General features: G+C 31.6%; 1 protein-coding gene across 1 annotated transcript; it reads right to left on the bottom strand.

Annotated features, from left to right (window-relative positions):
- Positions 1-256: 256 nt before the first annotated feature.
- Positions 257-18,500, bottom strand: LOTGIDRAFT_109410 (hypothetical protein; the record flags this gene model as incomplete). Its single annotated transcript, XM_009046281.1, has 23 exons — positions 257-405; positions 799-879; positions 1,183-1,273; positions 1,544-1,696; positions 1,986-2,149; positions 2,317-2,427; positions 2,799-2,897; positions 3,039-3,086; positions 3,898-3,961; positions 4,189-4,263; positions 4,446-4,550; positions 4,964-5,079; positions 5,297-5,403; positions 5,856-5,901; positions 6,805-6,916; positions 7,107-7,210; positions 7,733-7,831; positions 9,481-9,647; positions 9,899-9,963; positions 10,362-10,480; positions 15,408-15,492; positions 16,120-16,212; positions 18,429-18,500. Coding segments are annotated over 23 exons (2,325 nt in total), but the record flags the coding sequence as incomplete, so codon positions are not given.
- Positions 18,501-20,443: the final 1,943 nt, after the last annotated feature.

Raw genomic sequence — 20,443 nt, forward strand, 5'->3', positions numbered from 1 at the left:
AACTATTGAATAAATATGGGACAAATGCAATACACCACTACTCTTTATAAACCATCATTACCCTTGAACCCAGACTTGTATCTCTCAACGCTTGAAGATTGATAACCAAGTATCGAGCATGAGGTAGGATACTCACTAACTCGCTATCTTTGTCAACAAAAATAAAATGAAATTGTACACTCTCTGTCTCTGCCTAAAATGGGTAACACCACAAAGTACACAATGAGGTTAATTCTACCAGGACTGCGGTATTAGCCTACTCTCTTGTAAGAAAATAAGAACTTACTTTAGAAGTTATAAGAGTTAAATCAGGCATAGTCATGGTATGTACTAGATTACCGTTTATTATCAATCTTATTTCTATTGTATCAGACGTGAAGGCCATTACATAGGGGAAGGCACAAACTGAAAAATAGAAAACAGAGTTAAATCAATAATCAATAATATTACATAGAGAGAAGGCACAAACTGAAAAATACAAAATGAACTGAAATTAATGGAGTTTTACATCCTACTGTTCTGCACCTAATTGGACTAAGGCGAACAACACCATGAGGAAAACTTTGCCAGGACAGAGGCATTAGGTTTCGACTTCCAACTGTCAAGGGATCATTAACGTGCACAGCCTGTAGGAAAAGACCACTCCTTAATTCTTGTAGATTTCATAGTACAAACTGGAAAATTCAAAATTCACCATCATTACATTAATGAAGGAGGAATGAGGAAAAGCTATGCAGTGAGCCATGAGGGAAATTCTGTCAGGACAAAAGCAAAGAAAGAAACAAAGAATCAACATACCTATAGCTTGGGGTTCTGAATTCCATAAAAAGTCAAAATCATTACAGTTCTCTTCTCGTAACTTCTGGAAATGGCTCACATCTGAAACGAATAACAAGGAAATGTCAGTCCTCTTTCATTCATCAATATCAAAATCCGATGAAATACAGCAGACAAAGGAGTAGCCTAAGATTCAAAGAAAGATTTTTTGGTCACCTCATATTTTTGTCAAATCCAAGCACTCTTTCTATGTCACGTCCTCCCCAATTCTGTGCTAGTGGAGGATTGATCCACAACTACCGGCAGAACAGGTACCAGAAACTCCCATCTCACTTGCTGATTTACTGCCCAATGATTTTAGGCATTAGAACCTTGGTCTAGCTCACTGATCTACTGTGTGTTAACAGGCGTGAAGGTAAATATACTTACGATTATAACACAGCATCAATTCTGCTTCATCATCTTCATATATATCTAAAGCTGCTACTAGATTCACCTGAAATACCAAAAACAGCTTATTATCTCCCTTTAACTATAACTAAACCAATATTATAGTAGAACTAGACTAATTCATGTTAAATACATTTCAATTTTATATGTTTTAGCCCAAAAATATCTGTCAGGATGCACAGAATCAATTCCACTTTTCCCCATTTTTTCCCCTTTGATCACCAATGAGAATTTTCCCAATTTTTCTGCCCAGTTGTAGGAGCCTGGCACTGCCACTAGATGTCAACCTTGTAAAAATTATTGCATCTTTTCCTACCTTATTGGCATCCACTTTATGTAGTTGAAGAGTGTCACCATTTTTCTCATTGATCAAATCAAACTGGTTTTTATAGCTGACACAGATCTGATTGTCGTGTTTTATTCCATCCACTAACGTTAACATCTGAGGCTGTTCAAAGGCAGACAACTCCTGTAAAAATAGAGACCACAATTAACTCAAACCCTGCATACATTGTACAAGACACTAAAGGAAATGAACTCAGTAGCCTTAGGCAAGTAGGTTAAGGCAAGTTTTGTACAATGCAAAATGTGGAATATCTATTGGATTGTCATCTGCTTGGATATTTGGTACCATGGGTTCGAATCTACACCAATGTTTGCTTTCAAACTTTCCCAAAAAAGACATGACCTTACTTTATGATGAACAAAGTTCCAAAATAAATTTTGATTTATTTTCTAACCTCAACTTTTTTACTTACCCTAACAAACGTGAAGCCATCAATAGTATCTAGATCTACAGATGGACACCATGCTGACCAGGCAGCTGAATGTTTCCATGTAAACAACAACAACTTCTTCCCGACAGCTACCACCATCCTCAGGTGACTTCCTCCTGGACGACTCAAAGCATACATGTGACATCCTGAAATTTGAAAAAAAAAAATTTCAGTGTTATTTCCAAAATATTATTGAACTCTCATTGGGGAAAGTTTATATGATAAGAAATATTAGTAGGTATTGAATGCTTTTTTACCTTTGGCTTCTGTGTGAATGGATTCAATTTATTAATAAGTCAAAGATGTTTTTTACCTTTGGCTCTCTCCAGTCTGTGTTCTCTACAATCTGTCTTGGTTCTAGCTACATCAGCCAATTCTCCTTCAAAATCACTCAATCTGAATACATTGATCTTTCCATCTTTACCTAAAATATAACAATGTTATAAGAATGTCATAGTTTGTTTTGTTGTTTGGGGGCAGTGTAGGGGAGGGGGTCGGCAGTTCTGTCCTGTGATTGGGTGTTCTTACAGTGTGAAAGTGACTCATTCCTTATTAGTCCAGCTGTAAATGGGTACAGATATTGCGAGATATATCAATGCCAAGAGGTTTGTCCATGGACCAGCTGACAGGATCCTCAAAGACTTAAGCTATTATCCTTGTAAAATGCTGTTTCTTTGTTATCTAAAAAGCCCTGAGAGAAGTTGTTGTGTTTAAAGCACATTAGACTTAGGCAACAAGATATAACTGACTGTCTTATTATTAGATAAATTATATTAGATAGTATTATATTCTTACCTTTATCTGTTCTCATGATGAGTAAACCATGAGCTTCTATAACATTTAACTGTTTAACTATTACAGTCTTATCAAATATTGGTCGTGGTGAAAGACCCTCTGTAATATATAAACCGTGGTTTCATTAAATATCAGGGCTTATCCATTCTTCATTAATTTTCTCTTATCAATTAATTTAGATGCCTTATTGTCATTAAGAAGAAATAAATAGTTTTTGATGAAAAAGAATAAAAATCATACCTTCTAAAACCATGACACCATCATTTGTTGCTACAATCAGTTTATCTCCTAAAAAATATAAAAATTAACATCAGACAAAATTATCAGAGGAAACTTTTGATTAGAATATTTCTGGTTTTCTACAAATTTAATTAGTGTTTAAACATAATTCAACACAAAAACGTTTTTCTATAATTTAAACAGTTTTTATCAGACCAGAATCCGACCATTAATAACAGTTTAAAACCCACGTAATATAAACTTATTCTTAACTAATATACATTTAAAATATAATTCAAACCCTTTTTTTTAAGATTTAACAAATTTAGAAATTTTTTTTCCATTTAAAATGTAAATTGATGAGTTTTTTCAAAGATTGAGCGGACTGTAATTCAACCAAAAACAGGTTAAAACCCACATAAAATAATCTTATATCAGACTGAAAAATTGTTTTCCATTTTTGAAGTAATTTGAACATTTTTTTTTCAAAGATTAAGCAGACACATAATGAGAAACTATCTAATTATTTCCAGAAATTGTCTATTTTGGAAACCTCTTTAAGAAGTGAATAACAGTTTTGTGAAGGAGACTGCATGAAATGATAATCACACCTTTTATAATGATTCTATATAAAAACCATCAGACAAATTATTAGGTAAAAACATACTTTCAAAGCCATATATAAATATGATTAACTTGGCACCTAAAGTGATTGTATAGAGGTTTTCTAAATTTGTTATGTGTATCAGGGACACTGATAGCATCAATTTGCACCATTCTAATTTTCAAGCCGATGTCTGTGGTTTCTGCAATTCTACTAAAACTAAGTGTACTCCCCCTCCCACTCCCACCTCCCCCTAAAATAATAAAATCCACTCACCCCAAGAATCTCCACAAGTAATAGAGTAGGGGAATTCCATAAAACATCTCTGAGGTTCCCAAGGCTGCAAATTTAAAATACAGTTCCAATTATCATTATGTGTGGACAAGTCAATGCATTGATTTCAAGATGTGTGCAATGAGGGAAATTTTGCCAGGACAGGGGCATTAGCCTCTGTTTATTTTATTTCCAACTGTCGAGGGATCTTTAACATACAGTCTGTATCACCACAGGATGCTGGTTTATTTTCCACGGATGTATTTTAATGTATGAAGAGAAGAACAATCTTACCTCTCGTTTTAACAACCCTGTTGTCACTAAACTTGTAGGGGCATCACCCTTTAATATTGTTTTTAATTTTAGAGTCTGAAAAAAAAAAATAATTTACTTTAACTAGAGACACCACATAGTGTGCAATAAGGGCATTTTTCAAAGACAGTTGGATATAGGCTAGTTGAGTTCAATACCCAACTTTTATGCACCAGACTCTTCATATGAAGAAGATCAACACCAGTGTGTAATGAAGGTATTTTGTCAAGAAAACTAACCTGTCCCACTCGAACAAATTCTGATCTCCGAACTTCCTCTTTTCTCCGAGAACCATGACTATCTTGTATGACATCACTAAACGCTCGACGATACAACATATTATTCTGAAATAGAGGCAAAAAGTATAGGTTGTAGGTTTCCGAGCTTGATCACACATTTCTTTTCAATTTTTCACTCTTTTAACATTTAAAATATGGAACAAACAAGTTAAAAAATACAGAGGGATTTGAGAAGATGGCTTGAAAATACTGTTTGAAAGAAACAGAAGTTTGACTGAAATATCATGCAAGCTCCAAAAATACAGGTAGACTGGAAATACAGGAACCAAGATTTCAACACTACGACAGATAAATTTCAACAATAATAAATTTGGGGGGATTCAGGATCATGCAACAAATCCTGTGTATAAAATACAGAGGAAAAAGGGAAATTGTAACCTGGATAGGAAAGAGACAGAAGAATGGGATGGAGATGGCAACAATAGGGTTAATTATAAAAAAAACAGGGGTTAAAATACCTTTGTTACCTCTGACATATATTCTTGATATAAAGTTTTTATCAACATATCTAACGTTCGTTCCCGTTTCTGAGCGAACAGTGGGTTGTTCACTACTGCTTTTTCACCGTTTATTACTGTTAAAAATAAATATCAAAAAAAGTTATAACGATAATTTTGTAGTTTTATGGATTTATCAGATTGTTGAGAAATTCTGTTGTGGCAATGTGTAGGTTTTAAGATGAATATATATACTCTTACTGGTCAAGTTTGAAACACTAAATTTAATGTTCATTCTAGTGGTATTATTACTTTAAGTTAACAATAGGGACTAATCAACGTATACACACTTACATTTGACAAGAAGAAAATCTCTGAATTCAGAATGATCATGAAACGTCGCTGGTGAGGGTAATGGGGGGCCGAATAATGGCGTAGATTCTTCAGAAAACACATATAATCTAAAACAAAACAGAATGGTATTCAAACTTTGAGTTGACATCTTAATTTCAAAATATATGTTTCAGTGTTCATAGTGCATAATATTTTAATGATTTATAGAGAAAATAATATACTAAATATATGACTCTCCAAAAGGGATGCCCAGTTCTTTAACTATGTGGCAGAGTTGCAGCAGGTGTTTCAGAAGGGAGATATATGTCTATTTTAGTGCAGTCTTGAGTGTAAAACTAATAGGTTGAAGAATGGCCTCAGAGATAATCTTGTCCACTAACAGAGTCATAGGCCTGTTGCCTGCTGCGCATCATATTTCAAATTTCATTAATATAAATTTGCTCTGAAAAAAAGAGTAATGTTGCAAAATGCATCCAGATTTACATGAAAGAAAATCTCAAAGTTATATTAATAAAGTGGCTTGGAAATTAACGGAAATAATAAAATAAAAAAAACTGACCTATATGAATCGTTGTTCTTATCATGAGTTACAACAGCAAAAATATCTGACACATCGTCAAGGATATAAAATCATAAAACTCATTTCAATATGTTTCTTTTCAATTTCTTCATCTCAATAATATTTCATTTTAATACGTTTTATTCTAATTTTCAATTTCTTATATTTTCATCTTTTCATGATATTTTTACGATTCTTTCATTTTCTGGATTTTTCAAATTTCATTACATTTCTATGTTTTCGTATTTTTTTTCATTTTCATCAAGAAACCAAACAAGAAAATTGTTTACTACATCAACATTTATAGAAATGTTATTTTTAGAAAATTCTCATCAAAAAAAACTCTCGTTAAAGATAAAATTACTAATTGGATATGACAGTAAACAAACATGTAAAATCATTGGTGTAGGAACAATTTCAAATGGACCAATGAAATGATTCCATTTTATAATTGAAATTTTTATTTCATGATAATTCCAAAAAAGTGTCGAGAAAATTCCATTGTAATTTCAATTTTTTTCCATAATTCAATTATAATAATTATGTCTCATTTACAGAATAATCAGGTTAAACGGAGAAAAACAAGTTTGGAATTTTTGTCCTTGCAGTTTTGAAACAAAAACACTATTTTCAAACAAACAGAAGAGCAACACGAGTATGCTGTAATTAAGTAATTATTTTGTATCTTGTCTTAAACTGTCATATTGGCAAAACATTGATAGCAACTAATGAACTGTTCACATGAGGAAGTATATCAATCATAAATGAAGAAGTATATCAATTATATGTAAGTATATCAATTATAAGTAAGTATATCAATTATAAGTAAGTATATCAATTATAAGTAAGTAAGTATATCAATCATAAGTAAGTATACCAATTATAAGTATGTAAGTATATCAATTATAAGAAAGTAAGTATACAATTCTATGAAGTTTAAAAAGGATACGAGTAAAGCGAGTCTTCATCATGGCTGGTTTAAACGATGGTATCTTATCACTATCACAGTCTACAAATACTATATTCACAATATCATTACCAATATGACGTTTTCTTTCCACCTATAGAGATAAATATAAAATATATATATATTAAACCATGTTTTATCTTATCATTGTTTACATAATTTATAGGTAGAACAATTTCTAGATCCTTCCAAGTAAATATTGCTTATTTTCTATACATATAGCAATAGCAAGCAACACCCCACCCCTAGTTCTGACCCCACCCTCAGTCCTGACCCCACCCTACCTGTTGTTTGTTGTGAGAGTTGTAAGGCAGCATGGTAGAAACATGAAATAATATCTCATGACCTTCATAAACTGTGTATATTGTTTCTTCACCGGTTGTATTGGCTGAAATCAACAATCAATCAATCCATCAATCCATCAATCAATCAATCCATCAATCCAACAATCAATCAATCAAACAATCCATCAATCCATCAATCAATCCATCAATCAATCAATCAATCCATCAATTCATCCATCAATCCATCAATCAAACAATCCATCAATCCATCAATCAATCAATCCATCAATCAATCCATCAATCCATCAATCAATCAATCAATCAATCAATCAATCAATCAATCAATCAATCAATCAATCAATCCATCAATCAATCAATAAATCCATACATAAATACATAATTCAATCATGGAGATAATAAATGTAAAATAATAAAAAATAATATTTTGTGACTTAATCAAAGCCTATGATAGAGTCTGGCATGATGGTTTTGATTAATATTTAGCTTTCAACAAAATACTTAACCAAAAAAAACAATTGCCAAAACATAATTTTTGCCCATTTCATGATTATATATTAACCTTATCTCAATTCCCCTCTAGATCTAGAAACTTACAAGAAACTTACATTTAATATCCAAACCACCTTTAAACTTATCCCAACCTTTTAACTTGACTCTATCTCCCAGTAAACACAGGAAATTATCAAACTCCTCAGGAGCAGTTTCTGTAAAAACAAAAACAACATTTCATGATATCATTACCTTGTGGACTCTACAAATTAACTGCTCAGTAGATATATACCCAGAAGATCATTGACAAGGATCCGTTGCCAAGCAAAAAACCAAATGTAATGTAATAGGGTTTTATGTCCTAAACTGTTTGGGTTAATAAAGACAGGATATGTTATGCATTTTGCAATGAGCAAAATTTTGCCAGGACAGGGATTTTGGACGTTTATTGTCCCATCCGACAGTATACCTTTTTCCTGTCTCAGCCTCTCCGACCTCTATCACTGACAGGGAGATACTGGGTTGATAAATGTGAAGGTATCATTTTGACCCATGGTAAGACCATCAAGTTAGCAAGCAAGAGTCTAAGTTAATGAGCCATCGTAGCACCCAGTTATGGAGTACAACAATCATAATTTTTCCATTATCTTTCTAAATTCAAATTTTACATCGATTGACAAATGTAATAAAATGTCTGACATTTTTGATCTATAAGATGGCTGACGAGATAGGAGTCCAATTTCTGGTGAAAATAGAAATTATTGATAATATATCACTCATGTCATGTTAAAATTGGCGTTTAGATAATGAACATGGCAGACAGAACAAAAGCAATTTTCCGAATTTGATTTTATCAACTGCCAGTATCCTGTACCGAGGTCCAATTCTCACAAGGTTTTTGTTTTTATCAGACTTTTATAAAAACTTTTGACACTTAGTTTAGGATGACATAATATATATTGTGGTAATCTACATCAATATGTTTTTGTAGCTGTTTCGTGATATTAAAAAATATGGTTTAGTTATTTTAGTTGCCTTCTTAATTTTTCCAGCTAGTATAATTTTTTCTGTTTAATATTTGTATCATGAGTAAAGAAGTTCATTAAAATGTCTATGTAAAGCACTGGCCAAGGTCACAAATACACTTGCAGGTATATAAATTCAAACAATATGCTAGTTTGTGGAAAATAAAAAAAACTGGCTTATGCCCTTGGTTCAATCACAATTCATTTAGCATTGCCAATCAGACATGACCGGCAATATGGAGCTATTTCTATATCCCTGATCATCTCTATTTAAAGTTAGTCATGATTTGTCTAATAACATTAGCTCTCTGTCTTCATTTCTTATTAAGATTTAAGATCAACATTTGAAGTTAATATCAAAGAAACCAAGCCTTTGTGAGATCATGTTCATCAAATAAAACTCTTGAATTCTTAGACTTAAGACAGGAATCCAATAAATTGGCTTAGAAGTAAATGTCTTTGATAGCAGCACCATGTATTAGCAAGAGGACATGTATGTCTGGGTGTAAATTCTATACTTAAAGGCAAAAAAAAACATTACTTCCTAAAAACTTAAACCAAACAGAATGTTATCTTAACTTAATGTCAAATACTGACTTTCTCTGATGTCAATTACTGACTTACTCTGATGTCAAATACTGACTTTCTCTGATGTCAAATACTGACTTTCTCTGATGTCAAATACTTTCTCTGATGTCAAATACTGACTTTCTCTGATGTCAAATACTGACTTTCTCCGAAGTCTCTATATATATATGGTAAGTCCACATGATGTTTCTTTTGTCTTTGAGTCTATCGGTAGATATATATATATATATATATATATATTGGTAACTTACCGTTGCTGTAAAAGTCATCATCAGACGTCTGTCCTTCTTTGGCATAAATAACTCCGAATTTAAAATTCACTGACCCTTCCTGTTCCTCTAGAACTAATAACTCTTTCTGTATTTCAGGGTCAAAAATTTCTTTTGGTCCTCGTTCTAATTTCTCTATATCAAAATGACTGTAAAACATAAAATAAATAAATTGAAAATGGAGTTTTACATCCCTTATTTTATTGTGTATTAGATTTTTCTAGGTGAAAAAAATTTCACAAGATGTGTAAATTCGATTTTTTTTTTAACAACAGCAAAATTAAATCGGCTGACTTCTCTCCCTAAACCTTTACATACAGACATAAGTGGGAATTATTCTGTGGTAATCATATTCTGCAGACTCTGAGACACTTTTAGGAATTATGATTCTTATTCTTACCTTAAAATTCCTTTAACTGTTTGAGGTTTATTAGGATTATAAGGCAGGGAGATTTTTTTGGCACCCTGAAAAATAGAAGTAAAAATATTTCATTCTTTCAAGATACTCTTCAGGTATATAGAGAAAATATTCCTCAATTCCTTATGGGGAAAATTTAAATCCTCAACTGGAAAACTCTAACAACAAGTCTAAGATCTATTGCCAAACTGTTCCTCAATTCCTTTTGGGGGGAAATTTAAATCCTCGATTGGAAAACTCTAACAACAAGTCTAAGATCTATTGCCAAACTGTTCCTCAATTCCTTTTGGGGGAAATTCAAGTATTCATTGAAAACTGGAACATACAATATCCAAGTTATTCTTAACACTCTTTGGGGAAATTCATTTTTACTTTTAACCCTAATTAAAGAGACTCAAGGCTTAATTTTTGAAGTAAAGAGAAATCAGAAACAGTTCAAACTTACGGATTTTCGCCATAAAATGGCTCTATATTGTTGAACATTGTGATTATTGGCGTCCGTGACAACAACTGACAGTAAAAACGGTTCTTTTTCTACATCCACTCCTACATAGTTCTGATGTACTGAAAATACAATATATCTATAATAAATATCAAATCTACAGGGTAATATTATACTTATTTTTTCAGTCAAGCAACATTGATTCTAATCCTCATCATATTAGGCATTGGAGGCACTGAACACATCGATTTGTGATAGTTTGTAGTTTGAATGGAATTACATGAACCAAAGATGTCTGAATGAAATCGGAATGGTGCAACTTGATGCTTTTAACCCAACTACAAGTTAACACTGAGCTAAAACTGGGATAAAGAAATCATATACTAAAGTTAAGATCATGATATATCAAACCATAATACCAATTTCTTACACAAACCAAATTTATCAGACAATTTCAAGTACAGAAGACTTTAGTCGTAGTCTGGTATTTCTAAAACCTGTGATATAGCCTAGTTAACAACTTACACTTACCAACTTTGTCAAGCTATGAAGTACCGAGGGCTAGAATTTCTCTGCCAAAGTCTGACATAAGTGTCCAAATCTAATAAATTTCAAGGGTCATATTGTTCCGAAGGCTCTTCCCATCAGAATCTGTTATTTCTAAAACCACAATGATGTAACATAGTTAACAAGGTCAACAACAATGTCAATACCCAATAAACCATGTCTTACACAAGTATCCAAATCTAATAAAATGTCAATGATACACGTCAAGCTAGTTAGACAAGTACTAATTTGGGTTAACTCAAGTCCAATTTTCATAAATCACCCTCAAATACTTGGAAATGACATTGTCTGTCCAATATACCCTCCAGAAATTTCATAATACTTGCCCTATAGAGGGAAAAACCAACAATTATGTTCCTGCAAATTATTATTCAAATTTCAAGAAATTGAAGCAAATTGCATTGTCTATCTTTTGTGCCCTCCAGAAATTTTATAATACCCTCTCTTGCTTCTATAGAAATACTTTTAGTTTATGCTAATTATTATTCAAGTTCTAAAACATTTAGAAAATTTCATAGTCTACTTCATAAAAACGTCCAGAAATATGGTAATTCTTTTGCCTCTGTAGAAGAAAAATTACACAATATTTTCATATTTACATACCATTTACTTAAAATACATTAAAGATTTTATTGTCTGGTTTGTGAATGCATGAATTCAGCAATGAAAACTTAAATGAGAGAACAAATGCTTTCCATTGGCGGCGCCAGAGAGGGCAGCCCCGAAAGCAAGGTTTTCGGGCAAAAATCTCATAACTAGGTTAGAAATTCTGGCAATCTCAGATATTTCGCCCCGCCCCAAGTTTTTGAGAATAAGGCAATGATAAAATCCTAACAATTTATATTTTAGTTCTTTCCTTTGCTTTTGCTTTTCAAAGTTTAACAAACTAACTTGAACAACCTGACAAGATATCCAAAGTTCATTTTATAATTCACAAGAATTTCTAGTTTATTTTCAAATCTAGCAAGTCTTCAAGCCTGGAAGCAGCAGGAACCGTTAAAGGAAATCCATCATTAATTTTTGAATATCAAAAAGTCTGGAAGTGACCATAATTTACACCGCCAGTAAAAATCCAATTTCATGAATAAATGAGGTGCCATCTTCCCAGACAAATCCGATAAAATTCCATAATTTCTTTGTCGGACACCTCGGGCTAATCTTTTTGGAAATCTGTAATATTAGGCTTAAAGGGAAACAGTCAGCATTTTCGGGAATTGATTTGCCTCTTTATTGTGCTTTAATAGTCTTAAGAAGTACTAAAACACACGAAAACCACATAATCCCATGATACAAGAAAGGTGGCTATTGCAGTCAAGGTAGGGCAGTTAATAATCGTTTAAAACTGGTTTCAAGTTCTTCCTTTTGTTTTTGAAACAAGTTTAACAATTGTACGTTTATTTTCTCCTTGTGGTAAAGCTTGTGGTAAGGCTTGTGGTCAAGTGGTAAAGCTTGTGGTAAAGCTGTGGTAAAGCTATTAACAGTGTTTTTAACAAAATAGAAGACATAATCATTTTAAGTTACAAGTTAAGACAGTTGAAATAATGCTAACACTAAGTTTTTCTGTTAGTTGATTGATCTGTCTACCCGACCACAGTTAGATTCAATTTCAGTGTTAAATCGTTTTTACTTATCACATTATTAACTATAATAAGAGTCAATAGTCTAGCTGGAATGTTTAGAGGCTGTGTGAAAAAAAAGATGCTTGAAGTAGATAGAAATGGTTCAGAAGTTTTCAAAGCTATTTATGAATATCTGAGACACTGATAGCATCGATTTGCACCATTCCAATTTCAGTTAGACGTCTGTTGTTCCTGCAATATCACTAAAACTTTTTATGACATCACTATTGTACAAGCTGTTAATAATATCCATGGGCCTTTACAATAGTGACATCATAAAACGCTTAGTTTTAGTGGAATTGCAGGAACCACAGACGTCTGATTGAAAAATGTAATAGTGCAAATTGAAAAATGTCCCTGATACACAAAAAAAGTTAAGAAAACCTCTTTACAATCTCTTTAACTGAAAGATAGTGTCGTCTAAAGCATTTCTGTATTGCACAAACCACAGATTTGGAATGGTGTAAATTGATGCTATCAGTATCCCTGAAACACATCAACAGTTTAGAAAAACATTTTACAATGCCAGAAACTGTTTGGACTCATGTTTGGTTTTAATTCAGCATTGGTTTTAAAGTAGTATCATGTCAGAGAGCTGGTCGTTTTCAACCAAGGATAGTATTATTGATTTTATACACATTTAGATTTGAATCATTCTATTAAGTAGTTTTCTGTTGCCACACTCAAAGTTGATTATCCAGGACAAAAAGTTCATTGGTCTATCTTGCTCTTTAAAGAAAGAAAGATAAAAAACAACCATTTGTTCACAAAGATCCTTTCTACCAGCTGATCTTTGGTCAAACCTCTTGGTAATTATTTTTCAAGGAGAACAAGTAAGGTTCATGAGGATCCTGTACCAGCTGGTCTTAGGTCAAACCTCTTGGTAATGATCTTATGAGGATAGCAACTTAAGTTCTTTAGGATCCTTTCTACCAGCTGGTCTTTGACCAAACCTCTCGGCATTGATCTTTTCCGTGTTATCGATACACATTTACAGCCGGCCCAAAACAGTGTTTGTCCAATGGTCTAATATCAACGCACTTTAAGAGTACAGTCAGACATTTAATCAAAAATATCGACTTCTGATCAACCCGAATTCGAGACCCCAATTACCATTAATTTTATCAGATTCCCATCATCATAACAGCCGCCATTATTGGGTTACTGGATCAATGGCGTTAATCTTAAAATCTGCTTAGGCCGTCTGGTGGTAATCTAGACATTGATTGGACGAGGCGAGACTATAATAACCAATCATTGATTGTTATATCAATGAAAATCACATTAGAAATATTATCCAGGCGTAATTCACTTTATGAATAGACAGGAGCATCAGGGTTATTTTTTAGATTAAATCAGAAAAGATAAGAAATATTATCCACACTGAAATTAGGTTGCACTCTTATGAATAGACTCAATCATCACGGCACTTTTAATTTTTGAAACCTTAGAAATCCAGGTAGGGTTAGAAATATCATCCAGACATATTATTTATAGGATCATAAGGGCTTCTAAAAGTTTTGAGGCTATGTAACTTCAGAATAAGAATTTAGTTTGCACTCTTTTGAATAGACCTGATCATCAGGGTTTTTAGAATTTGTGAGACTATGTAGCTTGAAATATGATTAGAAATATTATCCAGGCAGAAATCCTTTTGCACTCTTGAGAATAGACTTGGTCATCAGGGCATACAATTTTGTGCAATTTTCACATCATTTTTTAATGTCTTTGAGTTGTGAGTATTCCTGCCTGGAATCCAGCAAGCAACTTACTTCCTCTATGCTATTAATAACATTATCTTTCATTTTCTAGTCTAGTCCAAATTGAATTAACGGAGAAAAGAAAATAGAATTTCTTCCTCTGTCACAAACTCAATTAAAGCAACGCAAAATTCACAAGACTTATTTGAAGTAGACTGTAAATTTATTAGTAAGCTTTGATGCTTGCAAAAATAAATGGCTTTCTAAATTTAAATATTGGTAGCCATTTTGTAAATGTAAGTGTACATTTTATTCAAATCAGTCTTTTAAAATTTTAGTTTTTGAAACTTGATTTTTTCCAAGAATATTTCTAAAGAAAACACATAATTTCAAATATTTAGACATTATCACATAATAAATCTAAATATTGCTAATAGTAATTCTAAAACTCTATGTTTTATTCAAATCAGTCTTTCAAAATTTCCGTTTTAAATCTAATTTTTAGACATTAAAGTTTTTTTTTTCTCTCGTAAAACGTTTTTCACATTATCACATATATTGACTTTGAAAGTCTGTAATTTCAATGCAAATTGCGTCAATAAATTTGGTGAAAAGTTGTGATTTTGCTTAATTTGGGCGTAAATTTTGAATCGCTCCAGTCTACTGAAGTATAATCACTACAATTCAGAATCAAATTTAACCGCAATTGAAAGAGTCTGGGAAAAAAATTATTTTGAACTAGACAATTTAAATTTCATTTTAAAGAACTAACGAAATGTTAATAAATGGATTTTTATGTCCTACTTTTCTGTACCAGTTTAGGTTAATGAAGACGGGCAACGCCATGCAGTGTGCAATGAGTGAAATTTTGCCAGGACAGCGGTATTATCTTACTCTCTTTCTATTTCTAACTCCCTTTGGAAACTTTTGAATGAAAATAATGAAATAAAGTGGAATAAGTTCTTTTTTTCTGTATCTGTAGGTCTAATGAAGACGGACAACGCCATGCAGTGTACAATAAGGGAAATTTTAGTAGGTCAGCAACATTAGCCTACTCTTTTTGGATTTCCGACTCTCGATGGATCTTTAACGTAACATAGTTAAGTTTTGACGATAAATACAATGAAGATGAGATTTTACCAATTAAAAAAATTTCTACTTACATTTTCCGAGGAAATACTTAAAGTACCAACGCGTCTGAAACTCAGGATTTTCTAAATGAATTGGACTATTTAAAGGACTGGATAACTGAAATAAAATAAATAGGAATTATTAATGTACTAATATGAATAAAAATGGCCGAGGAATTGGCTGCTTTATGACATTCATAACAGAGCTACTCATTGCATCAAGACAAAATAGTTAATAGAAATTTGATGAGAATATAAATGCAGATACATTGGCCTTTTAAGAAAGGCTACTAAATCAAAATGGTTAATGAAGCCTACAAATCCCAAAACACAAACTAATTTAAAATTCTAAAAGAAGGTTATGGATATTGAAATCTATCTGGACCAATTACTTCAAAAACTCATATTTTTTTTACAATTCCTTATTCTCAAGATACAACTCCAATTTTAAACAACCGAATGATTTTAGATCAGTGGACCAGACCAAGATTGGTTACATTCATCAGGAAAACTTTCCCATATGACCTTTTTTCCTTCTAACACGCAGTGGTGATGCCAGCCTCCCTAGACTGGGGTTACCAATAGGGGGCAGACTGACTCTCGAGGCTCGATTCAAAATGCAGCAATAGATTTAAGCCTATCATGGAGAGTCTGAAAGGGTACTCCCAAAATGCCCCCACCCCCCCTGTGTCACTACCCGTAACAAGTCTCCAAAATATCAGACTAGAATAGCGAAAAAACTTACAGAATGTAAAATCTCTTCGCCTTCTCTCTCGCCACTCTCGACACGAAATCTTCCAGCATTCTGTAGACATCCTTCAGCATCGACTGATGTTAACTGAAATACACAGGAACATCCTTAAAACAGTTGCAGCAAAGTGAAAATAATGACATGATACTTCCACATAAATATAAACTCTTTATAAACTAGCTTGATTATGTAAATTGTGAGAAACACCCAAGGACAATTTGAAAAACACGTCAAAACTTCTAAAGATTGCATAAAATTAAACCAGTGATTGTAAATAGAAATAAAGTCTTGCCAATCGTCAAGTGATATTTGTTGCTTTTAAGATGTAGACACTTTTACTCTCAAAAGCTAAGTTATTGAATAAGCCCAAATTAAAAAAAACAAAACAAAATTTTCTGAAACAACAAGGATGAACTTTCGCCAAGGAACGTAATAATTAATAACACCAAAAAGCCACAAAAAATCTCAAAAACATTTAACCAACTGAACAAAGCATAAATTTGAAACCTAATTTCTTATTTTCATTTTTGAGATATTTTTTGACAATTCTCAAAAAAAACACAGCAAAAGTGTAAAAAAAATATCAATTTATTTTTGAAAAAAAAATTAAGTTTTAATTTGCAAAGATATTGATTTTAAAATCTTTAGAAAATTTCTAATAATTTGAATATTTACACTAGAAATTGCACAAAAATTGATTTTGATTTATTATGTTTTGGTATAAAAATCATTTTCTTTTGATATAGACATCAAAATAGAACTTCTCCACCAATTTTACAAATTCAATTTAAATAAATTTCAATTTAATATAAAAACTTCTTTCAATTTATAAAGATATTGATGTCAAATCTTTTACTAATTTTTATCTTTCATATGATAAATTTTACAAAATAATCTTCTATTTATAAAAATATTAATATCAAAATCTTCTTTTTTAGAAATTCTTCAATAACGTGAACTCAATAAATTCTTCAAAATTTCTTTTTTTGTATAAAAATCATAATATTGAGAAATCAACATCAACATTTTTTTCACCATAAATTGTACAAAATCTTTTTCAATTTTTGAGGTATTGATATCAAATTCATATTCTTTATTTAACTTTTACATGCTAAATCTTACAAATTATATTCTTTAGAAATATTCTGTTAATATCAACTTTTCCACTATAAATCACATATAATCATTTTTCTCCATGTTTATTAAAGGGATACTACCTCTTAGAATGGACAAAAAGTCTAAACTTTGGTCAACAAGTGTATATATTCATCAGTTAGACTTACCAGGTGTCATGACTAAAGAACAGAATCTCTATATAACACAATATATCTATTAAACTAAATAATTATTGAAAAACACTTCTAAGCCTTTTTCTAAATTACTTAGTTTGTGAATTATTACTTAGTGTAATGAATTATTACTTAGTTTTATGAATTATTACTTAGTTTTATGAATTATTACTTAGTTTTATGAATTTATTAGATTATAGAAGGATTCTGTAGTATAGTTATGACACCAGGTAAGCTCGACTGATGAACAAAGGCTCATTTTGACCTAGTTTGAATATCAAGATTTTATATACATTCTAAGTGGTAGTATACCTTTAAAGAAAAGATGTCAAGATTTTCTTCAATCTTGTGGTTTATTAATAAATTTTACGCTGTTTTACACATTGCTTAATGTAGCGGAATTAAACATGAATTGAAAATGAAGATCGCTTTTTTCATGAAAACAAATTTGTCAAAAATAATGTTACAGCAATTTTCATCAACTTCATGAGAATATAAAGGCATGTATGAATTTATCAAACCTGATTTCTACAAAGTTTGTGAAGCAAAAATTGATAAGATATTCTCAACCTTTCACCAAAGTCGAATGATGCAAAAAAAATGCCGTAAATGGCTGTAATACACAAGAAAAATATTAGAAAACCCTTCAATTCCATTAAAACTTTGTTCCTATACCACAAGACGTTATTCAAAAAGATTTCAAAAAAATACAATACCCTTCTTAATTTGTAATTTTTCTGGAAAATGATTTTTTGGTCATAAAATTTGCATAACACATTCAAAGCATATTCAGCGATAGAAAGCATAGAGAAATCATAAAGAAATCATAGAGAAAGCATAGAGAAAGCATTTAAAAGCAAAAAAAATCAGGAATTTTTCAAGCAAACAATCACAAAACTTTAGATGACAAAAAGAACTGAAATAAGATATATTTCTAGAAATTTATAAGAGGTGGAACAAAGGAATGTCCCAAAGACAATTAGAGATTTCTTCAGAGCCAAGAATCTAACTTACCAGTTCCACAGAACCATAATGTCGTCTGCTAAATACACCTCTTCTGGCAGCGAGATCTGACGCAGGAGAACTGAAAAATACCAAAATAATATTATAGATTATCAATTTAACAACCAAAAAAAATTCTAGAATGTTACTTATACCAACATTAAAAACACATAAAAATGAAACATTGTTTTACTCTGTATAATGTTTTGTAATATTGTTTTATGAAATGTAACATCGTTGTACAAAATGAAACATTGTATAATGTTGAAGTGCAACATTGTTGTATTCTATATGTTTTGTAACATTGTTGTATAAAATGTAACATTGTTGTATAAAATGTAACATTGTTGTATAAAATGTAACTTTGTATTAAACAATGTAATATTCTTTATTTTTTTTAACAAAATGTAAATATTTTTTCTTTGTATAATTATAACATTGATTAGTCCACTCTTTGTCCACCGAGAAGTTCATTCTTTTGTTTTTAGACTGTTACTTTGTATCTTATATGTAATATAATGTATATTATATATTATCGACTATCTCATATAGGTTAATATAACATATCAAATTTTCCTGTAATTACATTTCAAGATGATTTATTACATGGAAAAACCAATAACTTAATCAAACGGTCTACTGTGAAAATTCTGATAACGCTCTTCAATATATCATAGTTTTGAATTGCAGCCATTATCTACCACTACTCTGTCCAGTTTGTCAGGTGATCATGTAATTCGAACATGTCGTTCAACTTTCAGCAATATATCACTGTGTGGAATGGCAGTCATTATCTACCAGTACTATCAGGATTGCCATGATCATGATTCTGGTAGTTCAAACATCAGAAACTGGTCATTTGGGACTACAATTGTTTCTAAACCAAGCCAAAAAAACATATGTAACACAAGGATTGAAAATGATAATTGTATAATTTGTTCACCAAATGTGTCAGAATTATCCTGTAAACACTCTAAAACTAGGGACTATATTCAGGTCATATTGTTACTATCACTAGACAAATCTTTGTAAAATACCAGATGTAAAGAGTCTGGCCCAAGAAGACACAACTAATTCACCATTCATAATAGAGTCTGATTCAGTTTTACGGAAACTGTCAAGAATTGCTGAACGTAACTCAATTTATATGTTTTATCTGGTTTTCAGTTTATTTCCCCAAACAGTCTGACTTCGTCTATGTGACTATCAAATTCTCAAGTGCAGGCTCATTTACAATATAAATTATACCTGTTTATAACACAGTGCTGATTTTCATAGCAATATTACAAAATGATAAATTATGTGGACTCTCTGAAAGATACCATGTTGACAAACCTAACTACCAAATAAACAATAGTTAGCTATGTGGACTCTCTGAAAGGAATGCCAAGTTGACAAACCTTATTATTAAATAAACATTATTAGCTATGTGGACTCTCTGAAAGGGATGCTGAGTTGACAAACCTGAATGCTAAATAAACATTATTAACTATGTGGATTCTCTGAAAGAGATGTCAAGTTGACAAACCTAGATACCAAATAAACATTATTAGCTATGTAGACTCTCTGAAAGGGACCAAATATAAATAAATGGCCTAGTTGTCGTGAAAAAGCATTCGCCTCCGTCTATGCCCTTATTTAGAGTAGACTCATACGTCATGCATCTCTGGTTAATTAAGACAAAGACGAAAACAGGAAATGACCCACATAGACTACGTACTGTTGAGGTAATTCTACATGACAGTTCCACTTCCTGTTCAACAGTGTTGCAGTCTGACTTATCTTCAAACCATTTGAAATTCTGAAATTCCATTTTCTTATTTTCTTTCAGAATGACTTAAAAATCTACAGAGTTAAAGGGATTGTAAAGAGTTGTTCTAAACTTTTTAACTCTGAACGAATTATATTGGGATAAAGGAATCAGTTGACATCTATAGAGATTATAAAGAGGTTTTCTAAATTTTCTATGTATGTTGTTGACAATGATAGAATCAATTTGCATCATTCAAATTTACAATCAGACGTCT

The sequence above is a fragment of the Lottia gigantea genome, assembly GCF_000327385.1.
Source record: "Lottia gigantea unplaced genomic scaffold LOTGIsca_10, whole genome shotgun sequence".
Classification (NCBI taxonomy): Eukaryota; Metazoa; Mollusca; class Gastropoda; family Lottiidae; genus Lottia; species Lottia gigantea.